Source organism: Mus caroli, chromosome 7 (assembly GCF_900094665.2).
Source record: "Mus caroli chromosome 7, CAROLI_EIJ_v1.1, whole genome shotgun sequence".
Classification (NCBI taxonomy): domain Eukaryota; kingdom Metazoa; phylum Chordata; class Mammalia; order Rodentia; family Muridae; genus Mus; species Mus caroli.
The window spans coordinates 137,318,742-137,344,017 of NC_034576.1; the positions used below are offsets into that span (position 1 = coordinate 137,318,742).

At 46.6% G+C, this 25,276-nt stretch overlaps 1 protein-coding gene across 1 annotated transcript in view; it reads left to right on the top strand.

Moving 5' to 3' along the window:
• Positions 1-25,276, top strand: part of Dock1 (dedicator of cytokinesis 1) — a 497,315-nt gene that overhangs the window by 466,316 nt on the left and 5,723 nt on the right. Inside the window, exons 44-50 of the mRNA XM_021168435.2 lie at positions 1,950-2,036; positions 3,592-3,768; positions 4,620-4,703; positions 9,817-9,954; positions 15,928-16,073; positions 20,631-20,829; positions 24,470-24,623. Of these exons, the coding sequence (XP_021024094.1) occupies positions 1,950-2,036; positions 3,592-3,768; positions 4,620-4,703; positions 9,817-9,954; positions 15,928-16,073; positions 20,631-20,829; positions 24,470-24,623 (985 nt within the window). The remainder of the gene's footprint in view (positions 1-1,949; positions 2,037-3,591; positions 3,769-4,619; positions 4,704-9,816; positions 9,955-15,927; positions 16,074-20,630; positions 20,830-24,469; positions 24,624-25,276) is intronic.

Here is a 25,276-nt window from a genome sequence, read left to right on the forward strand (position 1 = left end):
CACACACACACACACACACACACACACACACACACACACACACACTCAAAGAATCTGTTGTACAAATGAACTGATGTAATGGAGCCCACTTCAAAAGGTGTCAGACCAACCCATAGTTTAAAATGTTAAGACCTCTTACTGGAACTCCTCCCTGCAGAATCTCTCCTCAGACCCATGTTCAGAGGACACTTTAGCCCCTAAGTAACATCAAAGACCAGCCCTGCTAGCATGGCCTCATTTGTTGTCTAGAGGCCTTTGGGATATAGGAGGCCAAAGATGAATAAATAGCCACACCTGACCCAAAGCATAGTTTGAAGCCTGCTGTCAAGCCTGCTTTAGGTAGAAGGACTTTCACCTCCCTCCATAGAAATCTTGAGAGGCAAAACCCTGAGTTTCCTTAACACCTCCTGGGAGTCACCTTAGTAACATCCCCTCTGGCCCAGAGACCGGTGTCCTTGTGTGATGTCAGGTCTTTGGAGTGAGTTGACTCATTGTTTCAAGACAAAGGTGGTGTTCCTTGGCCAGTACCAACATCCCAGGCCTTTGATGGCTGGTCTTTAACTAGGGTCAGAGCCTAGGAACAGACACACTAAGAGTAGATGAACAGTTTTCTGAGTATTTTTCTCACAATAATAAGTCATGTCGCTCTTTCTGCAATGTCAGGGACCCAGGGATTTATTGACTTTCCCCCAGTACCCGCCTTCCATCTTGCAGTATGTATATCCTTACACTGTAAAGAATAGACACGAGGAGGCCAAGCGAATTGCTGAAGGGTGCTCAGCGAGCTGGCAGCGGAGCTAAGAATAACCAAGACACCTGACATACTAAGCCTCGGAGCTTGTGCTGCTTCTAGATGGCCCCCAAATCCTCCGATGGCCCCATTTGGGTCCTCACACATAGATGGGTCATTCAGAAGCTACAGGATTTAGCCTCACAAAGATTCAGGCATCCAGAAAAGAGCAAAGTGGTTTTCTGTAGTGAGGAGCTTGATCCTGGCCCCTTCTGTAGGATTTCTCACCCCAAGGGCAAGGCTAGAAAGACTTCCCCAGGAAGCCGAGAGCTGTGCTCAGCATCTATAGCCTGGCAGGGGGTGAAACTTCAGGAGGATCCAGCCAAGGTGGGGGCCTGAATAAGGAACTAGGCATCAGTATAGGATATTCACAAGGGTATGGCCGTAGAGCTGGCAGTTACCTTTTCTCTGGTAAGTCCCCAGGAACACAAATATAAGAACCTGGTCTAAGAGACAAAGATCTGCCTGTGACCACGAAGCTCCTGTGGTCTCCTTGCTTCGCCTGGTATCTCAGATGGTCTAAAAGCCAGGCCAGCTTTCGGTAATTGTCATCCCATGACTAGATAGGTCTGCAAATGTGCCACTCTGGAGGGTTATTTGCCTGTCCACTAGAGCCGAGGGACCAACCTTTGAAGAGCCAGACAGACTTAGTCTCATTGGTTTGAAAGCATTTCCTGCAGCGTTATAAAGACTACAACTTGGAAATGGCTTTTATTTAGAATATTGGTAGGGTTGAGGTTGCATCTTGATGGTAGAATGCTTACCTAGAATGCAGGAAGAGCTGGGTCTGAGCCCCAGCACTGCACAAGCTGAGTGGATATTGTGGTGCACACCTATAATCCTAGCACTAAGGATCACAAGTCCAAGTTCCTCCTCAGCTAACTACCAAGTTTGGGCCAGTGGGACTACATGGAGACCTGTCTCAAAACAGCAGGCATGCTTGATAGGTAAGAAATGGGGTACTTAGATAATGTACTATAGCTGTCGAGTAGAACATGGCTCCTGAGGTTCCCCTCAGCACACACCTGTCCTTTGTGATCCCAGGACAACCTTGTCCTGCTAGAGGACCCACATGATGGGGTCATACAGATACGCAGTGGAACAGAGTCCCTTCCTACTGGCACTACCCTCCTGACATGTATTGCATGGTCTCTTACAGAATATGTGGATCGAGAGAACCATCTACACTACGGCCTATAAACTGCCAGGAATTTTAAGGTGGTTTGAAGTCAAATCTGTCTTCATGGTAAGAATATACCCTAGAAGGAGATTCCTATCTCCCTTGCCTATTGCATTTGACACCTCTCCCCCGTTAGTTCTCAAGAATCGTGTGATTGCTATGTACGGCCTGTTACATGCTACAGGCCCTTCAGTTCCTGTTACACCCTGTGTACCTCAGAGCATCGGTATCTCCCTATCTCCCCCCTGCATCTTCTTTCCAAAGCTGTGTGGCCACCCTCGGGGCTAGCTAACAGGAAACCCATTTCTTCTCACAAATTAGCAATCTCAGCCAGAACTGGGCTGTTCCATGACCTTGCACCAAGCCTCGTTCTGGCACTTCTGGTGTACTAATAACTTAGCCAATAGAATTTACTCATTTCAAGTGAGAATGGATTCCTCCTGGGACATATTTTTAAAGATACAATTCCCATTGTATTAATCACGGGGTTATTTTGTCATTTGGTTTGGTTTATGAATGGGTATTTTACGGTCATGTATATCCTTTGTATATGCAATGCCTGCTGGAGCCAAAAGAGAGGGCGTTGCCAGTTGTGAGTTACAAATGGTTTGTGAGCCACCACAGGGATGCTCAGAAGCAAACCCAAGCCTTCTGGAAGAGCAGCCTGTTCTCTTAACCACTAAGCCATCTCTGACACCAGGGGACACTTTTATTTACATGAAACTCACATTTGTGGGGAGATACAAGAAGACTTTACCAATGAAGCACAGAGCTCCACCATAGGCTTATCACCAGGACTGAAACAGCAGATCTGTGACAGTTGTCCACATAAGACAATCCCCTGAAAGGATAAGGGTGTGGTAGCCCACTTGGAAACATGCTTGTCTTGTGTGCATGTTGGCTTCTATACCCAACACAAACTGGGTGTGGCAGTGCACACCTATAATCCTAGCACACAGGAGACTCCCAAGCCCCAGTGTTACCTTTAGCTGTATGTTGAATCTGAAGCCAGCCTGGGCTACATGATAGTCTGTCTCAAGAAAAAAAAACTAATTAAAATATGCTTTTGTTCATGTGCCTTTGCTGGGCTGGATCCCATATCAGGCGATGGCTTCTGCCATTCAATTAACAGTGAGTCCCTGAAACACCTGGTGATTTGGCTTAACACTTGGCTAAGCTTGCCAAACTGGCTCTTCCCTTCTGTATGTCCACCGATCTTTTTTTGCCAATGAGAACTCTGGGTCCTTCTATGAACACGTGTCACCACTCCACCAGACTTCTCCATCCCACTGCAGCTGAAATGGAGCCCCCCAATCCTTTACTCCCAGAGTCCTCAGGATCTGAGACCTCCATTCTATGTCCCAAAGCAACCAAGGTAGATAGAAAGTAATCGTGCCCTTAGTCCATGAGAATGTTTAGGGTGGACAGGCTAAGATCTGGAGGAAAGCCCCCAACACTGCATTAACATGCACAAAATGACTAAATTTTCATAACCCCAAATACCTGTAGTTTTTCCAGAAACCATGTGTTAGACGGAAAGTATACAGGAGGCCAGGGAGGCTTCCTCACCTGAGCACACTACAGTAGCTGGGTGATGCCCACCGTCTTCTTTTCCTTGCAGGTAGAGATCAGCCCACTGGAGAATGCCATCGAGACGATGCAGCTGACCAATGACAAGATCAGCAGCATGGTCCAGCAGCACCTGGATGACCCGGGCCTGCCTATCAACCCCCTGTCCATGCTCCTGAATGGCATTGTGGATCCTGCTGTCATGGGTGGTTTTGCCAATTATGAGAAGGCACGTGACACACCTGGGATAGCCTAACCATTCACAAAGTCCATTCCTGGGACCCAGAAGTTATTGTGGAGAGTCACCCTCACTTTCCAGAACTCTGGGGCTATCAAAGATCTAAATATTCCATTCTGGAGATAAGCAAGAGTTCAGATGTTTACCCTAGAGAGATAGCATAGGTGCGGTGGAGGGTCACTGGCATCCCTTAATAGTAGCATAGTGGGAATGGGTAGAAATTAAAGATCATGTGGTACAGGCTAAGCCTGTTTTGCTCACCATAGTCCACTGCCTATTTTTGTAAATGCTGGGGCTGTGTGCATTTATTTATGTCTTGTCCAGGACAGTTTTCCTAATGTAGCAATGATATTTTGAGCCACTAGGCCTGTGTGGTCCACAAGACCAAAATCATGTGTCTGTTGGCCCTATACAAAAGAAGCTTGTTGACACAGATCTAAACCTGAGACCAAAAGGGCTCTCCTGGTGAGCTGCCAATGATTGTGCAAGAAAAGTTAGTCCCTTCCCAATGTTTCTGTCATCCAGACACATCTTTGTCTGGCTAGAATCAATAGAACAGAAGAATATCAGCTACAGAGGTGAACTTCCAGGCATTGGTACAGCTGAGAGGGTCATAGCCACTGCTACTAAGCAATCTAGGTCCAACGTGGCCTTTCTGGACTCCTAGCTATCTGTGTGCTCCACGTACCTTAAGCTCTGGGGAGGGTCCATCTATGGGCCTGCAAGGAGTACCCTAAGAGGGCTGTGGGGCTGGGTTGTGTGTGTTTCTCTTCCCACGGCTCCTATACACAGTGCCGTGATAGGCAGTCACATGTGCTAAAAGGCGCTCCCTGTCTCCACAGGCTTTCTTCACAGACAGATACTTGCAGGAGCATCCTGAGGCCCATGGGCAGATTGAGAAGCTCAAGGACCTGATAGCCTGGCAGGTTTGTATGTCTGGGAAAGGAAGATGAGTATCCTGGGCCTGTCCACATACATTCCTACCAGTGAAGCGCCTTCTGGGTCAACACACTCACAAGGATAAAGTCACTCAAACACCCACAAAATTCTGGATTGCAAATGAACAAGATCTGTTGGGAAACCTTTGGCTGGAATTCATAGAAGAATATCAGATATTGAGGTGGACCCAGGGCTGCAAAAGCTCATGCCTTAGCCTCTGGGGGGGAGGGGGAGAGAGAGAGAGAGAGAGAGAGAGAGAGAGAGAGAGAGAGAGAGAGAGAGAGAGAAGAGAGAAGAAGAGAGAGAGAAGAGAGAAGAGAGAGAGAAGAGAGAAGAGAGAGAAAGAAGACAGAGAGACAGAGATCCGTAGGGAGCTGCAGCCTGCCACCCCTTCTGCTGTGAGGAGGCAGTTCCAGAGGATGAGTGTCCTTGTTTGTGTTTGCCCAGCTGTGGTTCTGAACATTAGATTCCTTCCATTCTTGCTTCTAGGCTAAGCCCTTCTTGCCTATCTGCTTCAAGAGTAGGGAGCTACAGAGGGCCCCTTGTATTCCTCTGGTGTCTGTGCTCCCCAGAACCCCTGATCTGGATGGTCTATACTTACACCATCTACAGTTGTTCTACCACTGGAGCAACTAGAGGTTTCCATACACAGGCAGGAAGGATGTGCTGGCATCATGATATTCATGAGGTATAACCCACTAGCCAGACTGCAGAAGGTAGGGAGTGGGCCACTCTGTGCTTGACTTAGGAATGTGCCCAATCTATAGGAGGTAAAAAGCTAGCTAAGTTGTGTGAGAGTTGGGCAGGTGCCCAGGCTGCATGCATGGCTAAACCTGACCCTAGACTCTTGAGTGAGCCTAAGGACATCCAGACTCAGCAGAGATGCTTCTGCTATGAGACCTTTCCATCATTCTGTACTAACTCCTAAAGGAGTCTCATACTTGGGACGTTGCTGTCATCAGCACATTGACCAGTGAGACCACTTAGAGTGTGGGCCTGAGTTATGGCTTATAGCCCAGTTGGACGACTACTACTACTTCTTCTTCTTCATTTGTATCTAGATGACTATATTGTCACAGCTCTGGCACACACGCGCACACACACACACACACACACACACATACACACACGCACCCCAGTTCTAGTTGTGCCCCTTGAGTCTTCCCTTAGCTTCCAGCATCTGCCCGTCTGCTCTCGGTCTACCTAACCTGAGGACTCTAAGAAACTCTCTTGAGTAGAACTGTATATGATTCATTCTTTGGTGTGTCTTATTTCACTCAACATAATGACTTCAAGGTTCATCCATGTTGTAGCTTTTGTTAGATTAGCTTTTTGTGAGGCCAAATAATAATCTGCTGTGTGCCTATGTATGCCACAGTTTATCCATGCATCTATCTGTGAGGATTTGGGTTGTGTCTACCTGGAGACTGCTCTAACTAACAATGAAATGAACACAAGTTCCCAGATACTTGTGATCGATCCCCTTGCTTCCTGGACTCTGCATATACTGAAGGCTGGATCTTCTGTATTGTATAAAATTCTAGGTCTGAGGTTTTCAGCCATTCCCAAATTTATCTCCAGTACTGAATCATCTTAAACACCAAACAACTGGAATCCAAGGTTCCAGTGTCTGAGTCTTCACCAAGACTTGTTGTTATTCATGTTCTCTTTTTTTCTATCATGGTCATTGTCATGCATGTGCAGCTTCAGTATATTTACATTTTAAGAGACTTACATGACGAAAAGATATTCTGATTTTTGTCACAAATCTCTTGAAATATGATTGCCCTGCAATTGTTTTGTGACATAAGATCCCTCTGAACAAAAAGGGAGAGACACTATTGGCCAATATAGTTTCTTCACACAGAATGTAAGTCATATCCCCAGTCTCCCTGTGACTTTTATTTTAAAAGAAGAAGAAGATGAAGAAGATGATGATGATAGTGATGATGGTGATGAAGATGATGATGATTTGGATGGTTCCATCTTCGTCCCTAGAAATGAAGGGGGCACAGAACTCAAAATCCCCCAGGATGCTATAACACAGAAACTAGTTTGGTCTGTAGAAGTTCTATTGATTTTTTTTCCCCCCTGTAAGCTTTTACAGCAAATTGGATTCTACGAGTTTCAAGTCATACAGAGGAAAATAATTTGTTCCCCAGAGAGAGACTTTATGCCAGCACCATGTCATCGCCCCTAATATCTATATTAAAAGATGAATTTTAAAACAGCTCATGGGAAAGTTGAAAGAAAGTCTGTTTTCTAGCAACTTCATTAAATCAAAGAGCAAAGGGAAAGAAATACATATTCAGAGCATTACCTGTGATTTTGCTCTCATTTGCAAGCATTTTGATAGCTTCGTATCAGTAATTGAGTTGTATGTTCATTAAAAAAAATGAGAGCTTTACAGTTAGCCTTGTTCTCGTTTTGCTCCTTCCTTTATTCAGTTTGGGTTTTTCCAGAAATTCTCTCTAGGGTTTCTCCCGGGAGGAGTCCCAGAACTTGCTGGCTGAGTTACATCACAGGTATGTGGCCGTAGACAAGCATGTCTCCCATACCTAGAGTTCCTGTGAGATTGGCTGTCGGGCCCTGGCCTGCTCTTTAGCTCCTCTTCATGATTCTGAACAGTGATGGCCTGGCCCTCAACAGCTGGGAGACTGGTCATGATGCAGGCTGCCTGGAGCCTGCAGACTTTGATACCCAGTCAGAGCTACTTCCTCAAAGGCTCAGCTCTATCTTTCCTTAAACACACCTGCAGAGTGTCCAAAGATGAGCCCATGCCTTCTCCTATTAAACTGCTATGTGCCATACTTATTTTCTTTGAAATGTACAGAGATGAGCGAGCAACCTCATCATCCCCAGCTGACAACAGGCACTGTCCTATCTGCAGGGGCTGGTGCCCTCCGAGCAATGAACAAAGCTGTCAGATGTTCCCTGCTGCTGGCAAGGCTTGGACCTGTGCAGGGCCCACATAGCACAATGCTGAAGGTTCACTTAGAACAACTGGAGGTGTGGCCGGGAAAGCCTCCCCTTTCTTCCAGAGTCTGGGGCGCTTTAGAAATAACAGGTTCCGAAATGTACCCATAGTGACTCAAGCTGTGGGGCACAGTTTCCGAGTCCTGTGGCAATTGTGGCAATCCCGAATGGGGCAAGGAATCTGCCTGCCAAAGATATTTTGAACATAGGGAATAAAAAGGCCTCCAAAGACCCCAGGTCTATGGTCTTTCTTTGTATATTAAGCATCTCATACATTGGACTGAGCTCCACAAATAGCATTTGATTTCCCTCCATTTAGAACCACAGCCACAGCTCAGATCCAAATAGCAGAGGCTAAATCCTATTCTCTGAGAAGGCTCTGTCTGCTCAGTGTCAGGGACGACTGAGAGTGAATGGCAAGTTCTCTCACCTTGTGCTACTCACCTGCCAAAGCCCAGGTTCCAGCAGTCCCCATGCAAACAAGGACCTCGGCTTTCATTCTCATCCACCAAGTCGCCTCTTTGGTACAAAGAATAACTTTATCACCCCAACCCTCACCACCACCACCACCACAAACCCCCGGGGTGATTGGATCAAGTTTTGCACATTTGAAACAAGTTATTCTAAATCAGAACAGCTCTTAGCATCAAGAATGACTGCGGTGTCACCTAGAGACAGCCTTCCCACACATGTTTGCCTCCCCTTTTCCACAGACAACACATTTGCCATGCCACCCAAAGATGTCCCAGCAGGTCCTTGTCACCACCACCACCCCTTCAAACTCCCCTACCTCCAGTCAGAACTCAGGAAGCAAAAGACTAGCAATGAACATTTCTTAGGCCAGTCCTGAGTGCATGGTAGCAAGCCCTGGGAAAGCTGCCATCTGCATAAGGAATTCATGTGGGTTAAGAAAAGACCTTGTCTGTTTTGAAGAAGCTCACCTGCACACAGGTCTTGTGTGATAACCAGACAGAAATGGATAACAAATGACGTGTGCCTTGTGTTTTGGCCCAACTGTCAGCATAACTAACTTTTGTGTCCCTGCCTCCTGAGTAGGCTGGGTACTTTGAATATGGGGGTGTTTGTGTGCCCCTCCTTTCCTGGAGTACAAGAGAAGAAGCAGCTGTGTGCTATAAATGGAAGCAGATACAGCTCATGAGTGGATTCATCTTGCTAAGATTCCTTGAGTTTGTTCACATGAAATTCAATTGTATACTTATTATTCCTCTCCCTAATAAATATGCTGGTTCAGATTGGTATTCTATCCTATTAGGAAAATATGTTTTTAATCAGTATTTTTATTTAATTATAAATTATTAAGAGGAAGCCTCTTAGCTTGATTGCATTGAAGACTGACTAACTTCCAGTCCCGGTCCTAGGGGAGAAGCAGAGGCCAGGGACAGAATGGAGCCTCTTCTCACGGCCAGTCCCTAGCCACAGTTGCTCCAGGGTTCTCTGCCACTGAGAAAATGAAAATGTCTCATGTGACAGGTTTTAAAGGTCAGCAGCGCTTCTACTGTTGGAAGTGAAGTGTTGGCATGGATATCTTGTGACAGTAGTGTCGTCAGAGAAGTGATTATTTTTGGTTTTAAGGGAGAATAAATATAGTTTTCCTTTCCACATAAGAATATCCATCAGGACTATGGATGGCCTGTAACTGGACTGTTATGTTTGGGGTAGGCTACTCAATTGCCTATAAATACAGTGTATCCTCGGCCGACAAATGAGCCATGGCATGACCTTTTGCTACCAGCACAAGATGTATGTGAACATATTCAAAGCAAAACTGTCCCCCAAAATCCATTGAGAAAACACTGGTGTTGAGTCTGTTCTGGGACTGATTGAGTAACAAGACACCTCGCACCCCCCCCCAAGTAACAGAATGCATTACTCATGGGGTGTTCCACCTTGGAAATGATCCCCCCAAATCCCAAGAAATTCTTGTTTAAACATTTCCATCTCTGGGGGCTGAGGGTGGCCTGTGTGCTGATGAGTTTAATCAGTCACTCTGATTTGGGAACAAAAGCAGGTGCAACCAGCTTGCTGTTGCCACCTCCTGCTGTGTACTGCTCCGTCTAGACCTGTTCCCCTCCCAAATCAGGAACATCACCCCGTGTTTTTCAGATTCCGTTTTTGGCTGAAGGGATCAGGATTCATGGAGACAAAGTCACAGAGGCGCTGAGGCCATTCCACGAGCGCATGGAAGCCTGCTTCAAGCAACTGAAGGAAAAAGTGGAAAAGCAGTATGGCGTCAGGACCATGGTAAGTGGGTGGGTCCACAGAAGAGCGTCCGTTTGGAGTGGAGGGGCTGAGGCCTCCTTACCAAGCTCACTTTAAGAGGTTTGTTAATTTCATCTTCTCTGAGTAGTGTGCTGTGTAGGTTGATGCAGTCTGGAGGTCTCGATAGGGAGAGTTAAAGAATTCAAAGGAAGCAAGGGAAGATCTAGAGTTTGACAGGTAGCAGTGGAGAAAACTTGGAACACCACGAACAGGCCCAACAGAATCAGCAGACGAAGAAAGGCCCTTAGGTGGGTGAAGAACCACATATGCACCAGACACACAGAGAGAAGGACTCTCTGGGAAGCAGACAGGGAACTCGAACCTAGAAACCTAGTTTCTTCTCAAGAGCAGGAGATTTTTAGGTCTCTGAAGAGTCTTCTGTCTCTAAAATCGGGTTGGTCAATTTGGAGAAAGTACAGGAAGGCTGTTTTGTTCACAGTTGTTGTGTCCTGATCAGGCCTTGAACTTGTTGAGTCAGTCTATGGGGGACGGGATGTTGGGGTGGAGGGTGAGGGTGAGGGTGCTGCTGATGGTGGTAGAGAAAGCCAGCAAGTCCTTTGTTTGAAAGTACCAGGCTTTTGTCTCTGGTCATGTGGATGAGCACTAAGCCAGTGTTGGAAGTTTACCACCTTTATTACCTGGCCATGGCCCTTCTCCCTGTCTGTCAACCTACCAGGGAGCCTGGCTAACTCCTAGTACTCAGGGTCGTGGAGAAATTTCACAGAGGCCCTTAGGACTCGGTTAGGTTACAGAGCTCATGTCCTGAGACATGCCATACACAGAGAGCTGTGCAACGCTCAAGCAGTAGCACTCATGGTATCCTAGAGATGGACTCAATGCCTAGCTCAATGCTGGAACCTAAGAACATGACCAGTAGGCTCAGGGAGATGATGGCTTTATTGAGAGCATGAGGACCAAAGTTCAATCCCCCTAATGTCATGTAAAAATAAAACAAAACCAAGCATGATGGCACACACATGTAATACCAGTGCTTGGTAGGCAGAGATATGCAGATCCCTGTAATTCACTGGCCAGCCAGTACTGCCTGCTTGGAGAGATCTAGGCAAGGTGAGAGATCCTGTCTCATAATAGAAGGTAGACAGCATACATGTTCACCCATCAGAACACACACACACCATGGCCCGGAAGGGAGAAGAGATGGGCAGATGGGTTACTGATGATCTAAACTGTTGCTAAATAAAAGCTTAGCCACTGAAGGAGGTAGAAATGGTAGAAGTGATCCAGGCTGGGAGGTAAGCAGGGTTTTGAGTGGCAGGCCAGAGGCCAGTGCAGACAAAGGCATACACTTAACAGAAGAGCACCAAAGGCGAGTTGGAAAGGCAAGCGGCCTTCAAGAGCCAGGCGCACCACTCAGGGGCAGTAGGCTATGCTCACAACATGGGGCAGAATGGCTCTGGTGATGTGTTCCTAAAAATTTCCCGGATTGGGGCTGGGGTCAGAAGCGTGACAGATGAGCATCTTTGATTCTCAGCAATGCAAAGAGAGCTACAGATGTACTCTTATAGGCAAACCCCCACTGAGCAAGCTCATGGCGGAGCCAGTGTCTCTAATCCCATTGGTCAGTGCTTTGTCACAGACTCAGCAGGACATGAGCCTGGACTCTGGTCGTAAACCCAGCAGATAAGAACCTGAGACTGACAGCCCAGTGGGAGCCCCTGCAGGTAAACAGCTAGGATACAAGGTGCCTCCCCTGCTGTTTTGGAGAACCCTTCTGCAAGACAGAATCCTTGAGCAGTGCTATTGATAGCTTGGAGCCTGCAGCTTGTCAGCATCAGGGCTGAGTGGCAAAAGGTTTATGTGTGTGTGTGTGTGTATGTGTCAGAAGGCAGCTCTTTCCAAGTCCCATGCTGCTCTAAGAATGAAGTGCTTGTGCAGCCTCCAAGTTTTTAATTTAGTTCAATGCTTCCTATTCTATCAATCCTTCACTGACTCTTCCACAATTAAAGAAACCTATTGATCTTGCCTGTTAGTTTTTACATCCCTCCTCTGCTATGAAATACCACTGAGAAACCATGCTATAGGGTGTAGGTCAAAATGGAAAGTGGGGGCAGGAAGGTGGTGGGTTGGGTTGGATGGGGGGACATGGGGGATGTGTACAGATGAAGGATGTCTTTTCAGACATGTTTCCCTTGTATCTTGGCACCCATCATTGGCTAAAGGCAAGCACTTTCCATATCACCTTCTCATACATCATGCTTCTCTTGGTGGGGGCAACGGGACATCCCACCCAGCGGGGCTTTCAGAGCATGATCTGGAGACAGAATTCAGGGAGCGTTTATCCCCATGGCTACTAGGATACAGGGAGCAACCTTTATGAGTCCTACGTCATCCTGGGGCCCAGAACGAGGCTCTGCAGCCGTAAGCAGTGGCTCAGGCTGCAGCTTGTCATTCTGTGAGGGATGTGGTCATAAAGGCAGGCTGGAAGGCACCTGTCTTGCCTTACCTACTTTGGAAACCTACAAGCATATCAGAATACTTTGAGAAGCGATATCACATCATGCTCCTTCCAAAAGGATAGGCTTTAAAATCATATTTAATATAAAAAAACCCACAGAAAGGACATAAACCATTTTTTTCAATGTTTCTAAGCCAGCCTAAGCTCCAGTAAGGCAAGCACTAGACACCCGCTGACTGTGTAATACAAGGGCCTCTCCCGCTGGCTCCTCTGTGCCATCTATATTCTCGATTCTGGAGATCCAAGGAGACACCGCTTCCTGATTCCCAGAGACCTCCAGAAAAGAAATGCCAAGCACTGGCCTCTGCCTTTGTTTCCCACAGCATGTGAAGGCTCCTCCATATACATGAAACCTTTTTATCTGTTTCCTGGCCCTCCTGTCCTCTTCCTAAAGTCGGATGAGGGGCCAGAGGGCCTAGCTCGGCTCTGCTCTTTTCTCCACCCCTCTCCTCACCTGAACCAAACCACCATTCAGACCATGTGCTGGTTGGAACTCCAAGCCTCTCTCTCCAGGTGGCCCCTACACCCTTGGGGAGTCTCCTCTACCCCACAGCCCAGTACTTCAGTGCTACACCCATCAGCTGCAACATCCAGTCATCTAAATCCCCTACTGGCTTTGTTGGCACCTCCAGCCCAGTGCTGGGCCTCTTTACCTGGAGGGAGAGTCAGACCAGGCCCCTGCTCCTGCACTGGTTCTCATGGCTTCAAACATGGCTGCCTTCAGGGCAGCATAATGCCTGAGTCTCCAGTCCACAGGTAAAGACTAAAATACACTTAACTCTCTCCCTTCCTCATGAACTCACCTCAATCCAGTCACCTGACCATGATTCATTGTGTAGTCAACATTCATGGTTATGATTGAAAAACATACTTCAGCCAGAAAGAAAAGATGCAAAATTCGGTGCTACAGGGCAAGGCCCGAGAGTCATTTTACCTATGAAGACCAAAATAAATTTTCCATCCAGATACCAAGGCAACAAGAGAAGGACAAAGGAAGCTGCTACTAACCTTGTACCAAGCCTTATAGCCCTCATATGCAGTCATTGTTAATCTTTACAAAGGACCCACAATGGGGAGACAGCTCTCTGCATGTCTTTAAAGAAGCTCATCGTGATTCCTTGATTTACATATGATCACACAGTTGATGCACGAGACAAAAATCTAGCCTGTTCTAACACTCTACTCCTAACCTGTTTGGCCCTATGGCTGGAACAGGCAGACAGCAAGACACTCCTGTTTGTGTGGCCTTGATCTACCTTTTCGTCTTGCATGAGATTTTAGTTGGTTCAGATGAAACAAGTGAAAGTCCTCTTAGTTCTAAATTTCTCAGCCTCTACTCAATAAAGAAATTAGACTAATGGTCCAGAAGAACCCACAGCTCTCCTCTGTGAGTCCCTGTAAATACAAATCTCCAATAGGGCTCCTGTCTCCTGTTTCAAGGATCCTTCCCATGACCTCCTCCTTCTCTTGTACATCCCAGTGCATGTACACATTGGTTATGTGCCAGCCCTTGCTGGTTGACAGCAGGTGGATGGTCCTCTTGAAGGTGACTTGGTCTGACCTTTGTACTCTATGACCCTCAGTGGTCTCCTTCTGTACATGGAAGATCACTGCATCACAGATATAGCAGCCCACAAACTGGATATTCTCAGGAATAGGCCTCAGAGTTCCAGGGCAACCCCACTCACATACCATATAGGTCAAGTTTCTTCCCAGCTCTTGGCTTGGCATTGTCTCCTTGGCTTCTCCTTCCCCTGCCCAGGTGGTGGTGAGACACAAGGCAGCATTCCCCCAAGTTACAGAAGTCAGCAGAGCCCGACGTTTTCTTGCCTCCCTTTCTTTCCCAACCAGTATGCCCAATGGATAATGATAAAGTCAAGCTTGAAACGCTTGCAGTAAAGTCAGAAAGACAGTCTCTCCCCAGCTAGAGGTTGTTTAGAAATGTAAGCACCTTCAACAACTGATTCTCCACCTCTAGTCCTGTAGAAGAATGGCCAAAGACAGTGTGCATCTGAGAAGGCCAAAGATATGACCAGGTCTCACTTAAAGCATAAAGTGAGTTAAAGGCTGAGGGCCCATTGGCCTCAAAGATACCAGAGAGTAACTGGCATCTCGGGTGGGTAGGATGGGGCTTGGGTGGTGAGGAGCAAGTCAGAATGGACCTAGGCAGAACTCTACCCTGAATCAATGGAAATGACGAGGACAAATAGCTACCTACATCCCTGGGATTAGCCCAAGGCAGAGGGAAACCTTTACCGTTCAAGCTACCATTCTGCATACCCAGCAGCACTTCAGAAGGGATGGGAAGAGTGCAGAGTGATTGGTGTAAATACCAACTCTCCAGGTGTCCTGTAGAAAACATTTAGCACATGGGGAGAATCTACTAGTCACCCTACACCTTATAACTTCCTCCTCATGGCTGATTAATCATAGTCAACATCCATGGAAGTGCCCTCTGGCACTAAGTTCAAGACTTTGTGCTGGCAAACCCCAGACGCTGATTATCTTGAGCCAGTGGCCTGCACCGCACCAGGGCTCACTTGCCTATTTTGTAAATAAAGTTTTATTAGCAGACAGCCCCATTCCTTTCTGCATCATATTTAATCAGCACCTTGCTACCTCCAAGGGCTGTGACTGTAGCACAAACCAGCTGTCCTGTAGGTGATTAGCTGTATAACATGCCAACAGCATCCTAGGGTGCTGTGGGGAGCCTGATACAACACAGGAGTGACATTCAGACATGGGATTTCTGCCAGCCCAAAGAAAGCGTTTGTGAAGCAGCTGTGGTCCAGATGTGCCAACATCTGGCTTCAGGCTCAGGTACTCTGGTGTTTCCTAGCTAATTAGATGTAGATACATGCTGTATCCAATGCACGTTGGGTGTTTTGTTTGCTTGCTTGTTTGTTTGTTGGTTGGTAATGTACAGCAAGTTGTCAGGGAGAGATTGGAAAATTCCCTCTAGTGACTATGTTCTTACAATGTGTGAAAAGGAGAGACCCACAGCCTGGCCCAGGCCTTTCTTCCATCACCCTTGCTCAGCCAAGAAGACCCGACTCTACTGTGAGGAGGCAGCCTCTGTAGTGAGAGCTTTGAGCCAAACAGCTCTGTAAGTCTGGGCATCTGACTCAGGTATTACTGGGCAGCTGGACAAAGGTCATACAAAGATCTTACACATTTTTAGTCACATTCTAGATGCACTGTGCTTTAAACTTCCTGTGAGTAACCCCACTGAAGGACAGGTTGATTTGTCTAGGAGAGGAAATTTATATTTAAAATAAAAAGGCCAAGGAGGTTCTTTCTGGAATTCTTATCCGTTAATTCAGGTCTCAAAAGATGTGGAAACTGTCTTCATTGTTTTTCCCCTCAGCTCAGAACAAGAAAAGAAATAGTTTATGAAGTGTGGTCCCATATGGTCCTTCAGCACAGAGATCTGACCACAGTGGCCTGGACCTTAACATGTTGTCTTCTTCTTTTCTCAGCCCTCAGGCTTGGATGACAGGAGAGGCAGCCGTCCACGTTCCATGGTACGGTCTTTCACCATGCCATCATCCTCCCGGCCCCTGTCAGTGGCTTCCGTCTCTTCTTTCTCCTCTGACAGCACTCCTTCCAGGCCAGGCTCTGATGGGTGAGTGGGTTCAGCAGCCGGGAATCCTGGTAGGGACGGCTGGACACCCCATAGGGTGCCATCCATACGCAGCAATCCTGGTCGTGCTCTTTTGAAAACTGAGAGTCTCCAAGACATGGTAGTACCTGACTATGTGGTTACTGTGACCTTGCTCTAAGTAGCATTGCCAGAAAGGTGTCTGCCAAACCTTAAAACTCTAGCGAGCATTTAATTCTCAATGCTTCTCAACTCTTCTGTGATCCCAACCATGCCAACTGCCAGAGCCAGGCTTATATCACTGGATAACTCGTGTGTGTGTGTGTGTGTGTGTGTGTGTGTGTGTAAGAGAAAGACAGCACAAAATTGTTTATTTCTTTTAAATTGTTTATTGTTACTTTTTAAAAATATTTATTTTTATTTTATATATATACAAGTGTTAACCTACATATATACATATAATATATATATATATATACATACATACATTCATATATACATACATACATATATACGTGTGTGTGTGTGTGTGTGTGTGTGTGTAGATAGATAGATAGATAGATCCACCACATGCATGCCTGGTACCCAGACAGGCCAGCAGATCCCCTAGAACTGGACTTGCAGGTGGCTAATGCACCACGTGAGTGCTAGAATTGAATTGACACCCCCCCTCCAAAAAAATGACCCACTACATACACCAGGTCCTCTGCAAGAAGAGTGCATGCTCTTCACTGCTGAGCCATCTCTCCATCCCAGATTTATTACTCTTTAAAGAGAAATTCTGTTTAAGTTAAATACTTGTGAGAAAAACTCTCTTTCTTCTACTTTATTTGGCTACCCTGCAGAATGGAAATCACATTCTTTTTCCCCAATTTTTAAATTATAGTTCGTTGCATCATTAAAGCCACCTTTAAGAGGAGGCAAGGTGTCTTAGCAGGTAAAGGTACTTGCTGCCAAGTCTGATCCCTGAGATCCATATGTGCAAAAAGAGAACTAATTCTAGCAAGTTGTCCTCTACACACACACACATGTACATGCACACAACAGATAAATACTGATTAAAATTAAAGAAAAACACTGTTAAATATGTAAGTATACATACAGTCACCATGCTGTACACTCTCCTAGAACTTTCATTATACAAACTGAACCTCACACCATTAAACCTTGTACCCCACTCCTTTAGACCCCAGCAACAGCCACTGTACTTTCTGGCATTGAATTTACCCAATCTAGCATGTATAATGTCCTGTGAGGTCATCTTAAAGAGCCCTGCATAAAAACTGAAAGCGGGCATGAACCTGCTAGTTTACAAGCTAATTCATGAGCCCTCAGTGTGGTTTGAACATTAACTCAGATGGTTGTAAATACCACCTTGATACTTGTATTTTCCTGTTGTTTTTACGTGACAAACCATGTAGAATTTCTTCTTCTGCAAAAAGAAGAAAATTTTACATACAGTTTATACATCATTGAAGAACCTGTGAGCGTTTAGTTTTGCACAGTGGTGTGTTTCTCCTAGCCCTTTCTGTTGACAGTTTGTCACTATCAAACCTGAAGGCTCCTGGTCCTTGTATACAGACACAGCCTACCAGAGAATATCAGGGGCCGCTCAGTTCTAAGTGCCTTTTCTTGCCAGCAGTTGATGCACCTGATGGAGAACTGCAAAATCTAGCCATGTTCTTTCCTTAACAGTAATTTTTATCAGTGTCTGTTATTTAGGCCAACCTCATATGGAAATTCTACATTTCGAGGTGTTTAAATCATCTGTGCCTGTCACTTAGAACAAGATAGCTAGAGAAATTTCATGCAGCTTTTCCTTCAAGAGAATCCCCAGGCTAGTTAGGAAAAGGGTTTTATATTCCCGAGAACGCAGGGGTTAGGTGGAAATTGATGGAGAGGTTTTAGATAGAGTGGTATATTACAGTCAGCTCACCCAGGAGGCATTTGTTCAACCTTTAACTGGAAAGTGTCTCTATTAGAGCCCAGGGTTGTGCTCATTCTTGGGTTGCCAGGCTTTGCTGTCTGACTAATACTGACAAAGTGAGGCTTACTATCGAGTGGTACAGGTGACATGCAGGATAGAGTCCATCCTGACTGCAGTGCTTTGTCCCTCCAAAGCCAAAGCACTGTACCTGGCTCGCTTGAGTTCCTCGAATGCTCTCCCAGACAGACTGCAGAGGTCTCTTCCCAAGCTCCAAAGGCAACCATAAATTTGCCTTTTGCCTATTTAAATTGTCTCAAGTTCAGATGATAGATAGATAGATAGATAGATAGATAGATAGATAGATAGATAGATAGATAGATAGATAGGCAGACAGGTGGACAGGTGGACAGGTGGACGGATAGATCAGAATGCCTTTATTTTAGTTACTTTTGTCTTAGTGTGATAAAATACCCTGACAAAAAATTAACAAGGAAGGCAGGATGAGGCTAGCTCACAGTTCTGGAAGGAATGAGGTCATCATGAACAGGAAGGTGTGACACCAGGCAGGAAAGACAGGAGAGCAACAGCAGGAGGCCATCACATTGCACTCAGGAAGCAGAGGGCGGGGATAGGGGTAGAGGGAGAAACACAGAGATGCAGAGAGAGAGAGAGAAGAGAATAGGAAGTAAGTCAAGGCTATGAACCACCAAAGCCTGCCCCGGGGCATACTTCTTCCTAAAGAGTCCATAACCTCTGCAAACACAGCACCTCCTACTGGGGACCAAGCGTTTAAATACATGAGTCTGTGGGAAATATTTCTCATTCAGACTGCCAAGCCTTTATGATCAAAGACAAGAGTTGATGTGTATATCACCTGTCATTTTTAATAGTTTTATTTTGGGAATTTTTCAGGCATGTTGAGTATGGACTAAATACTATTATAGGATGCCTTACCCAGCAGCCAACCTTCACATTATAAACTACCTTCCCCTTTTGTTTCCACCTGTATCTCCCCCTAGTCCTGACTTCATCTTTATTCTGTAGCAAGTTTTAAGTGTCGTATTTTGTTACCTGTTGATCCTCCATGTGAGTTTCTAAATGATGAGGAGTCCCCTTTAGAAAACGTAGCTGTATACTTTAACATCATGTAAGATAATTGACATGAATTCCTAATCATGATGACATTCATAACAATTTCTCATTTGATATGCGTGCTTTTATTTTATTATTATTTTTATCTTGCATGTGTGTGTCTGTGTGTCTGTGTGTGTGTTTACATGCATGCATACAGGCATGCACATGCCATTGCAGGCATGTAGCAGTCCAGAGGAGCACCTCCCCTGCTCGTCTTCACCTTCCACCTTGTTTGAGATAGGGTTTCTTTCTGTTGTTCAGCACTATGTGCAGCAGCCTAGTTGCCCCTGCACTTCTAGGTATTCTCCTGCCTCTGCTCCCATCTCACTGTTGAAGTGCTAGGATTACAATGGGCAGCATCACAGCCATCCCCACGTGGGTGCTGTAGTTTTGAGCTCAGGTCCTCACAGCTGTGCAAGAACTGTACACACCACATCTTTTCCCTGGCCCTACTACACATTTTTTAATGTTTGTTTGAAGCTAAACTGAATGAAGCCCTCACCATACTCTTGGTTGGAATTATCTCCTTAAGTCTCACAATCCACTTTTTAAAAACTGTCATTGTCTTTGTAATTTGTTGAAAAATCCAAATTGCTTACCTTTCTGTATCTGCACTGAGTGGATCGTATTGATTTTGTGCCCTGCAGTATAGATGCTGTCTGATGTGTGTCTGTCCTCCCTATTATCAGCGAATTGGGAGTTGAATCTAGAGGTCTGGTGTAATTCAGGTTTGATTTGGGTCCAGCTAACCTTATAGGTGACAATAGGTCCTTCCCATCAGGGGCACATCACAGCTGACTTTCTCTCTTGGTGATGTTAATGGCCATTGGTAATCTATGCTCAGATTCAACACCACTACAATTTAAATTGCATGTACAGCTCACCAATGAATCCCATCCCACAGCTCTGTTAGACTGGGAGAGGCCACATGTGTGTAACACAGTTCTTGCACTCTGTGGTATTTATCTCCTCCAGCAGATATCATATGTGCATTCGTGGGAGGGCAGTTTGTGTGTTCCTGCATGCATCTTGAGTGTGTGCTCATGTCCAAGGGCAGTATGTACACATGAAGGCTGAAGGACCTGATCAAGTACTACTGCTATGGCTCTAGTACCTTGGTGGTTTTTAAGATAAGGTCTCTTACTGGCCTTTAGCTCACTAATTTAGCTAAGCCAGATGGCCAGCACACCTAGAAGAAGCAAGCACACACTGCCACATTTGGCTTTTTCATGTCAGTTCTAAGGAGCAGGCTCAGGTCCTTGTGCTTGTGTAGCAAGCACTTAACCAAAGGAGCCACCTCTCTAGCCTGGTGCTTTGTTAGGATTCAGACATCATTCCTGATGGGTCACAATACATCCAAAGACCCCTGTTGCCCCTCTCTTTGAACCATTCCTTTCCTTGTAGAAGTCTGTGGTTACCAGATAGCCTGGTGCATGGTGCCTGACTTTACATATCTCTGCCTGGGGAAAGAGCAGTAGCTGCCCTGCTAAGACATTGCTTTAGATACCGATTTCTTTCAGATTTGCGCTAGAGCCTCTGCTGCCGAAGAAGATGCACTCCAGGTCCCAGGACAAGCTAGACAAGGACGATCCAGATAAAGAGAAGAAGGACAAGAAGAAGGAGAAAAGGAACAGCAAACACCAAGAGATATTTGATAAGGAATTCAAGCCCGCTGACAGCTCCCTGCAGCAGTCTGAGGCTGTGATCCTTTCTGAAACGGTAATTTAACTGTAGATCGGAAGAGCTCTGCAGGGGTGCCTGGGACCCACCTAGGCTCTGCATCTAACTGAGAGGGCTGTCAGTTGGATTTTATTGAATTTTTGCAAAATATAGCAACTTAAAAGCCCGAGGTCTTTTCATCTCTGACCTCAAATAACCCAACCGTCAGAGACACAGAGCTGTGCTGTCTTTTCTCTAAGGGCACATGCTGTCTTGGCCTTTATCCTCTTTTAGAGGGGCTGGACAGGTCAGTCCCCTACAGGGACCTCATGTGTCTAGGCTCCTTATAGCTCTGTTGGACTTGGTGCCCTTGTGTCCTAGCACCTCAGAGAACAGAAGCATACTGCTTTCACAAGCTGTACTCACTCATGGGTAGCAAATGTCTTCCCTACCCCTTCCTGACTAGCATCCTTAAGTCTTAGTCACTGCCTGAGGGTTAGAATCCGCTCAGCTTCTGCCTGGTGAGGTGACTCTGTTCTTGATGCCTTCAGTTTGATCCCTTGCATCCACATGGGAGATGAAAATTGACTCCCACAAGTTGCCCTGTGACCTCCACACATATGCCATGACATGTGCAGATACATACAAACATAGGCATGTATGCATGCCTATACAAATGAATAAAGTAAACGTAAGCGCGCTTTTGTCCCACAATGAGTCTTGAGCCTACGCATCCCAGAAGCACACCACAGTGTTTAGGGTCTACATGTAGAAATGAGGTAGAAAATGTTTCAGACAGACAGACAGATACATCAGTGTCCAGACTGACATAATCTGAGAGCCACTTCTCCTAGACACGGATAGCACTTGACTGGAAAGTAGCCAGATCATGTGTCTTGGGCAGCAGCTCCATTTCAGCTGGGATTAAGGGCAGTTTCACCAAAATGCTGATCAAGGTATAGTTTTTTTTAATTCACTTTACATCCTGATCCCAGTCCCCCTTCCTCCTTTCTTCCCAGTCCCACCCATACAAATCCCTCCTTCCATCAGAGGCACACTTCTTTGTAAGCCATACTAAAACATGTCGGCGAGAATGTCCCAGTACCAACAACTGTCATATAAATGCTGCTTGCTCTACTCAAGGTGGTAGGCAGAGATATAGGTGCCAGAGCATGGCTCGAGAAGGCCGTTGCCTCTCAGTCTTGTGGACATGTGCTCTCACTGGACCCAGGCTCTGATGGCTCTGTGCAGGCTAGTGGCCAAGGGCATTGGGCCCACTGGTCAAGGCTGGCATTAAATGCCTGGATTCTGGGCCTCAGGCTGTACATGAAATGATCAACCACTCTGTGTTTTCTGCTCACCGTTTCAGAAAGCCGGGCTTCCAGACACCCCCACAAGTTGAGATCTCTCCGGGCACACAGCATCCTAACTAGTTGGCTCAGCTTCCTTCTTGGACATATTTACTCAGGGTCAGGCACTTTGCAGTCCTTCAGACATTTTTATTTAAGCTCTGTTTTAAGATATTGAAACTGGGCCTGAGAAACATAGAGCCAAGTAGCAGAAAGGACCACAGTTGAACTGTGTAAGGACAAATCCAAGGACAGAGCTGAGCCAGTGCAGGACAGTTTCTGTCCTTCCCAATGATGACCATGTCCCTGAGACAACACCTGCTGATGACAGGGCCAGGTGCAAAACCATATGGGGGCCTCTCGGGTCACAGGAACTACACGAGGTCAGAGCCCAGAGCCTTGACTTTGCCATCAGTAGGTGCCTGGGGTTCAAGGCACAGTGACCAGGGCTGCAACAGCAGAGTCCTATCCACTGGTCAGGCACGGTGCAACCACAGTGCATCTATGCAAGCAGAGGCCTCTTTCCAGGCACAGGTGTTGGTGTGGTCCCCTGGGCAGGAGTCATCCTGGAAAGCAACTGCATGTTCCATGATGACTGTAGCACCCCCTAGTGTTCAGGACGCGGATGCTGCTAGTGTTCCCAGCCCTCCATAGACCTACAGGAGTAACCTGCTCTCTCCTGCCTCTGCAGGGTTTCCCTCTTCCCTTTTGGGCTGGGCTTCCTTCTTGATTTGCATGGTTAACAATCTCCTGACCTTTATCTGAGCCTCTCCAAGCTGGGCCTTCAGGCTACCATTTACATTTCCCCTGGAAATCTTCCTGAAGCTTTGTGTTAGAAGCTCAGAAGTGAGAGAAACACCTGACAGCCTCAGCCTCTTCCACCAGCTCCTAGCACATCTTCCTGAGAGAACCAGGCTTGGAGCCAGCAAGGCTCTGAGGACTCTCCATTTCCACAGAGTACTTGGTCATGGTACCCACACCTTCTGTACAGAATAATTTTGATCTGTACGCTGAGGCTAGGTGATGCGCATGTATCTGAGGGCCTCTTCCCTGCCCGGAACATCACTTCTACTTCTGGCTTCAGTAGCTCCAGTCTGGGCTGGCTTTGTGGGTCTCTTCTAAGGTAGCTACAGTGACTCACTGGCTCTTGCCATTTCCACCCCTGTAAAAACCACCTCAGCCCACCCACTCTGCCCCAGGATTAAGCTGAAACACCAAGGCCAGGCCCTCTGGGAGACAGCCTCTTCTGCTCTTCCGCCAAGTTAATAACATTTCTGAATAATCCTACCTCAGAATATTTTGTAATTGCTGGTGTTCCCTGATGTGTAAGATCAGAGAGCAAGCTGTAAGAAATATACAAATTAAATTGACTGATGTTACAAACAGGGGAAAGGGCTCAGGTGAAGAAAAGTCAAGTGCACCCCAAAGCCCAAGGCCAGGAAGAGGAGGAGAGAAAAGGAACTCCTGTTGGCAATAACAGCTCAGAGGAGAAACTAAACAAGGGGCAAAGGGGCTCCTGTCCTTTTGCTGAGGCTCCAGACTTCTGTTCCGTGTTTGATCCTTTGGGGGCATCCTTGGGTGCGCTCACTAGCTACACAGATAGCTCACAGCTGCACTCCTCCCCTTTAGCATTGTGGTCAAGTAGCCTATAGAGGACTAGGGTCCTAGCTCGGTGGGTAGAGTGTTTGCCTAGCATGCACGAGGCTTTGGGTTCAATCCCCAACAACTCCTAAACCCCACGTGGTGGTGCAATGGAGGTGCACACTTGTAACGCCAGCATTCAGGATATGGAGATAAGCATGATCAGGAGTTCAAGGTCATCTTAGCTTCATAGCAAGCTCCCGGCTAGGCTACTCCCAAAGGCTGGCTTGAAGATTCATGTGAAGTTCTGTGTTAGTGGGGACAGGCTGCCAGAACAAAGTACTGTCCTTTCCATGGGCAACTCAGACAACAGAAAGTTGTTCCCTACCAATTCTAAAAGCTACAGGTCCAAGATTAAAGTGTAGATGGGGTTGCCCCCTGCTAAGGAGGTAAAAAATTAAGTTCCACACCTCCCCTGGCTTCTGGATTGGTTAGCCATCTTTGGTGTCCTTTGGCTTGCAGCAGGGGTACCCCACCTCTGCTTTTGTCTTCCTATGACATTCTCCCTGCTTGCATGCTGTTCAGACCCCCTTAGTTTATAAGGACTCATTGGATTCATGCTTATACCATCTTAACTTGGCTCTTTGCAAAACCCCTATACCCAGATGGGTTTGTGGGGCACTGGGGTCAGGGCTTCAGCACAGGTATTTGGAGAAGACACAGCCAGTCCATACAAACCTTAACTTTGTTCTTTCTGTCCCTCAACGTAGATAAGTCCCCTGCGGCCCCAAAGACCCAAGAGCCAGGTGATCAATGTCATTGGAAATGAAAGGCGCTTCTCTGTGTCTCCAGCATCGCCGTCTTCCCAGCAGACGCCCCCTCCAGTCACACCAAGAGCCAAGCTCAGCTTCAGCATTCAGCCCAGTAAGTGGAACTTAAGGTGTTACCCCTTAAGGTGCCCCCTGACTGTGGCCCTTTGTTCAGGACCCTTTCCCCAGCAGCAGACTGAAAGTTAGAGGGGCATGTGCCATCTGAAGAAGTCACCTCAGGTTGAGGTGGGAAATCTAGACTTCAAACATCTCACACAGAAAGAAATCCATCCTCAGTGGCAGAGCTCAACAAATATAAAATGCAGGACACCCAACCCAGGAGCAGAGCTCCTGCCTGAAAAGGAGTCTTGAGAGCCACAGGGTACCAATGTGTTCAGGGGTCTTGGGGCTCCGTGTCTAGTGGGAGGAACAGTGAAAAAGTCATTGCTTACAGCCTAGAAATGTCTACCAGGGTTGACAGATGGCACAGCACTGTCAGCCTGTAACCACCATGGGCTTGCACACTGCAGGACCTAACATCACATCTGCTTTACTGCAATGACACAGGTATTCAAGTGCCACTCCTGGGGACCCCTGCTGTCCCAGCTCGACAGCAAGGCTTCTACATTCACCACTGNACTACCCTGTCATTTCCCTTTTATCATACAACTGACTACTTTAAAAACTCCCAAACCATACCCATCAGTGAAAGTGTCCATTTTTCTCTCTTCCAAGAGCATCAGCAAAGGCTGATGAAGCTAGCCCGCC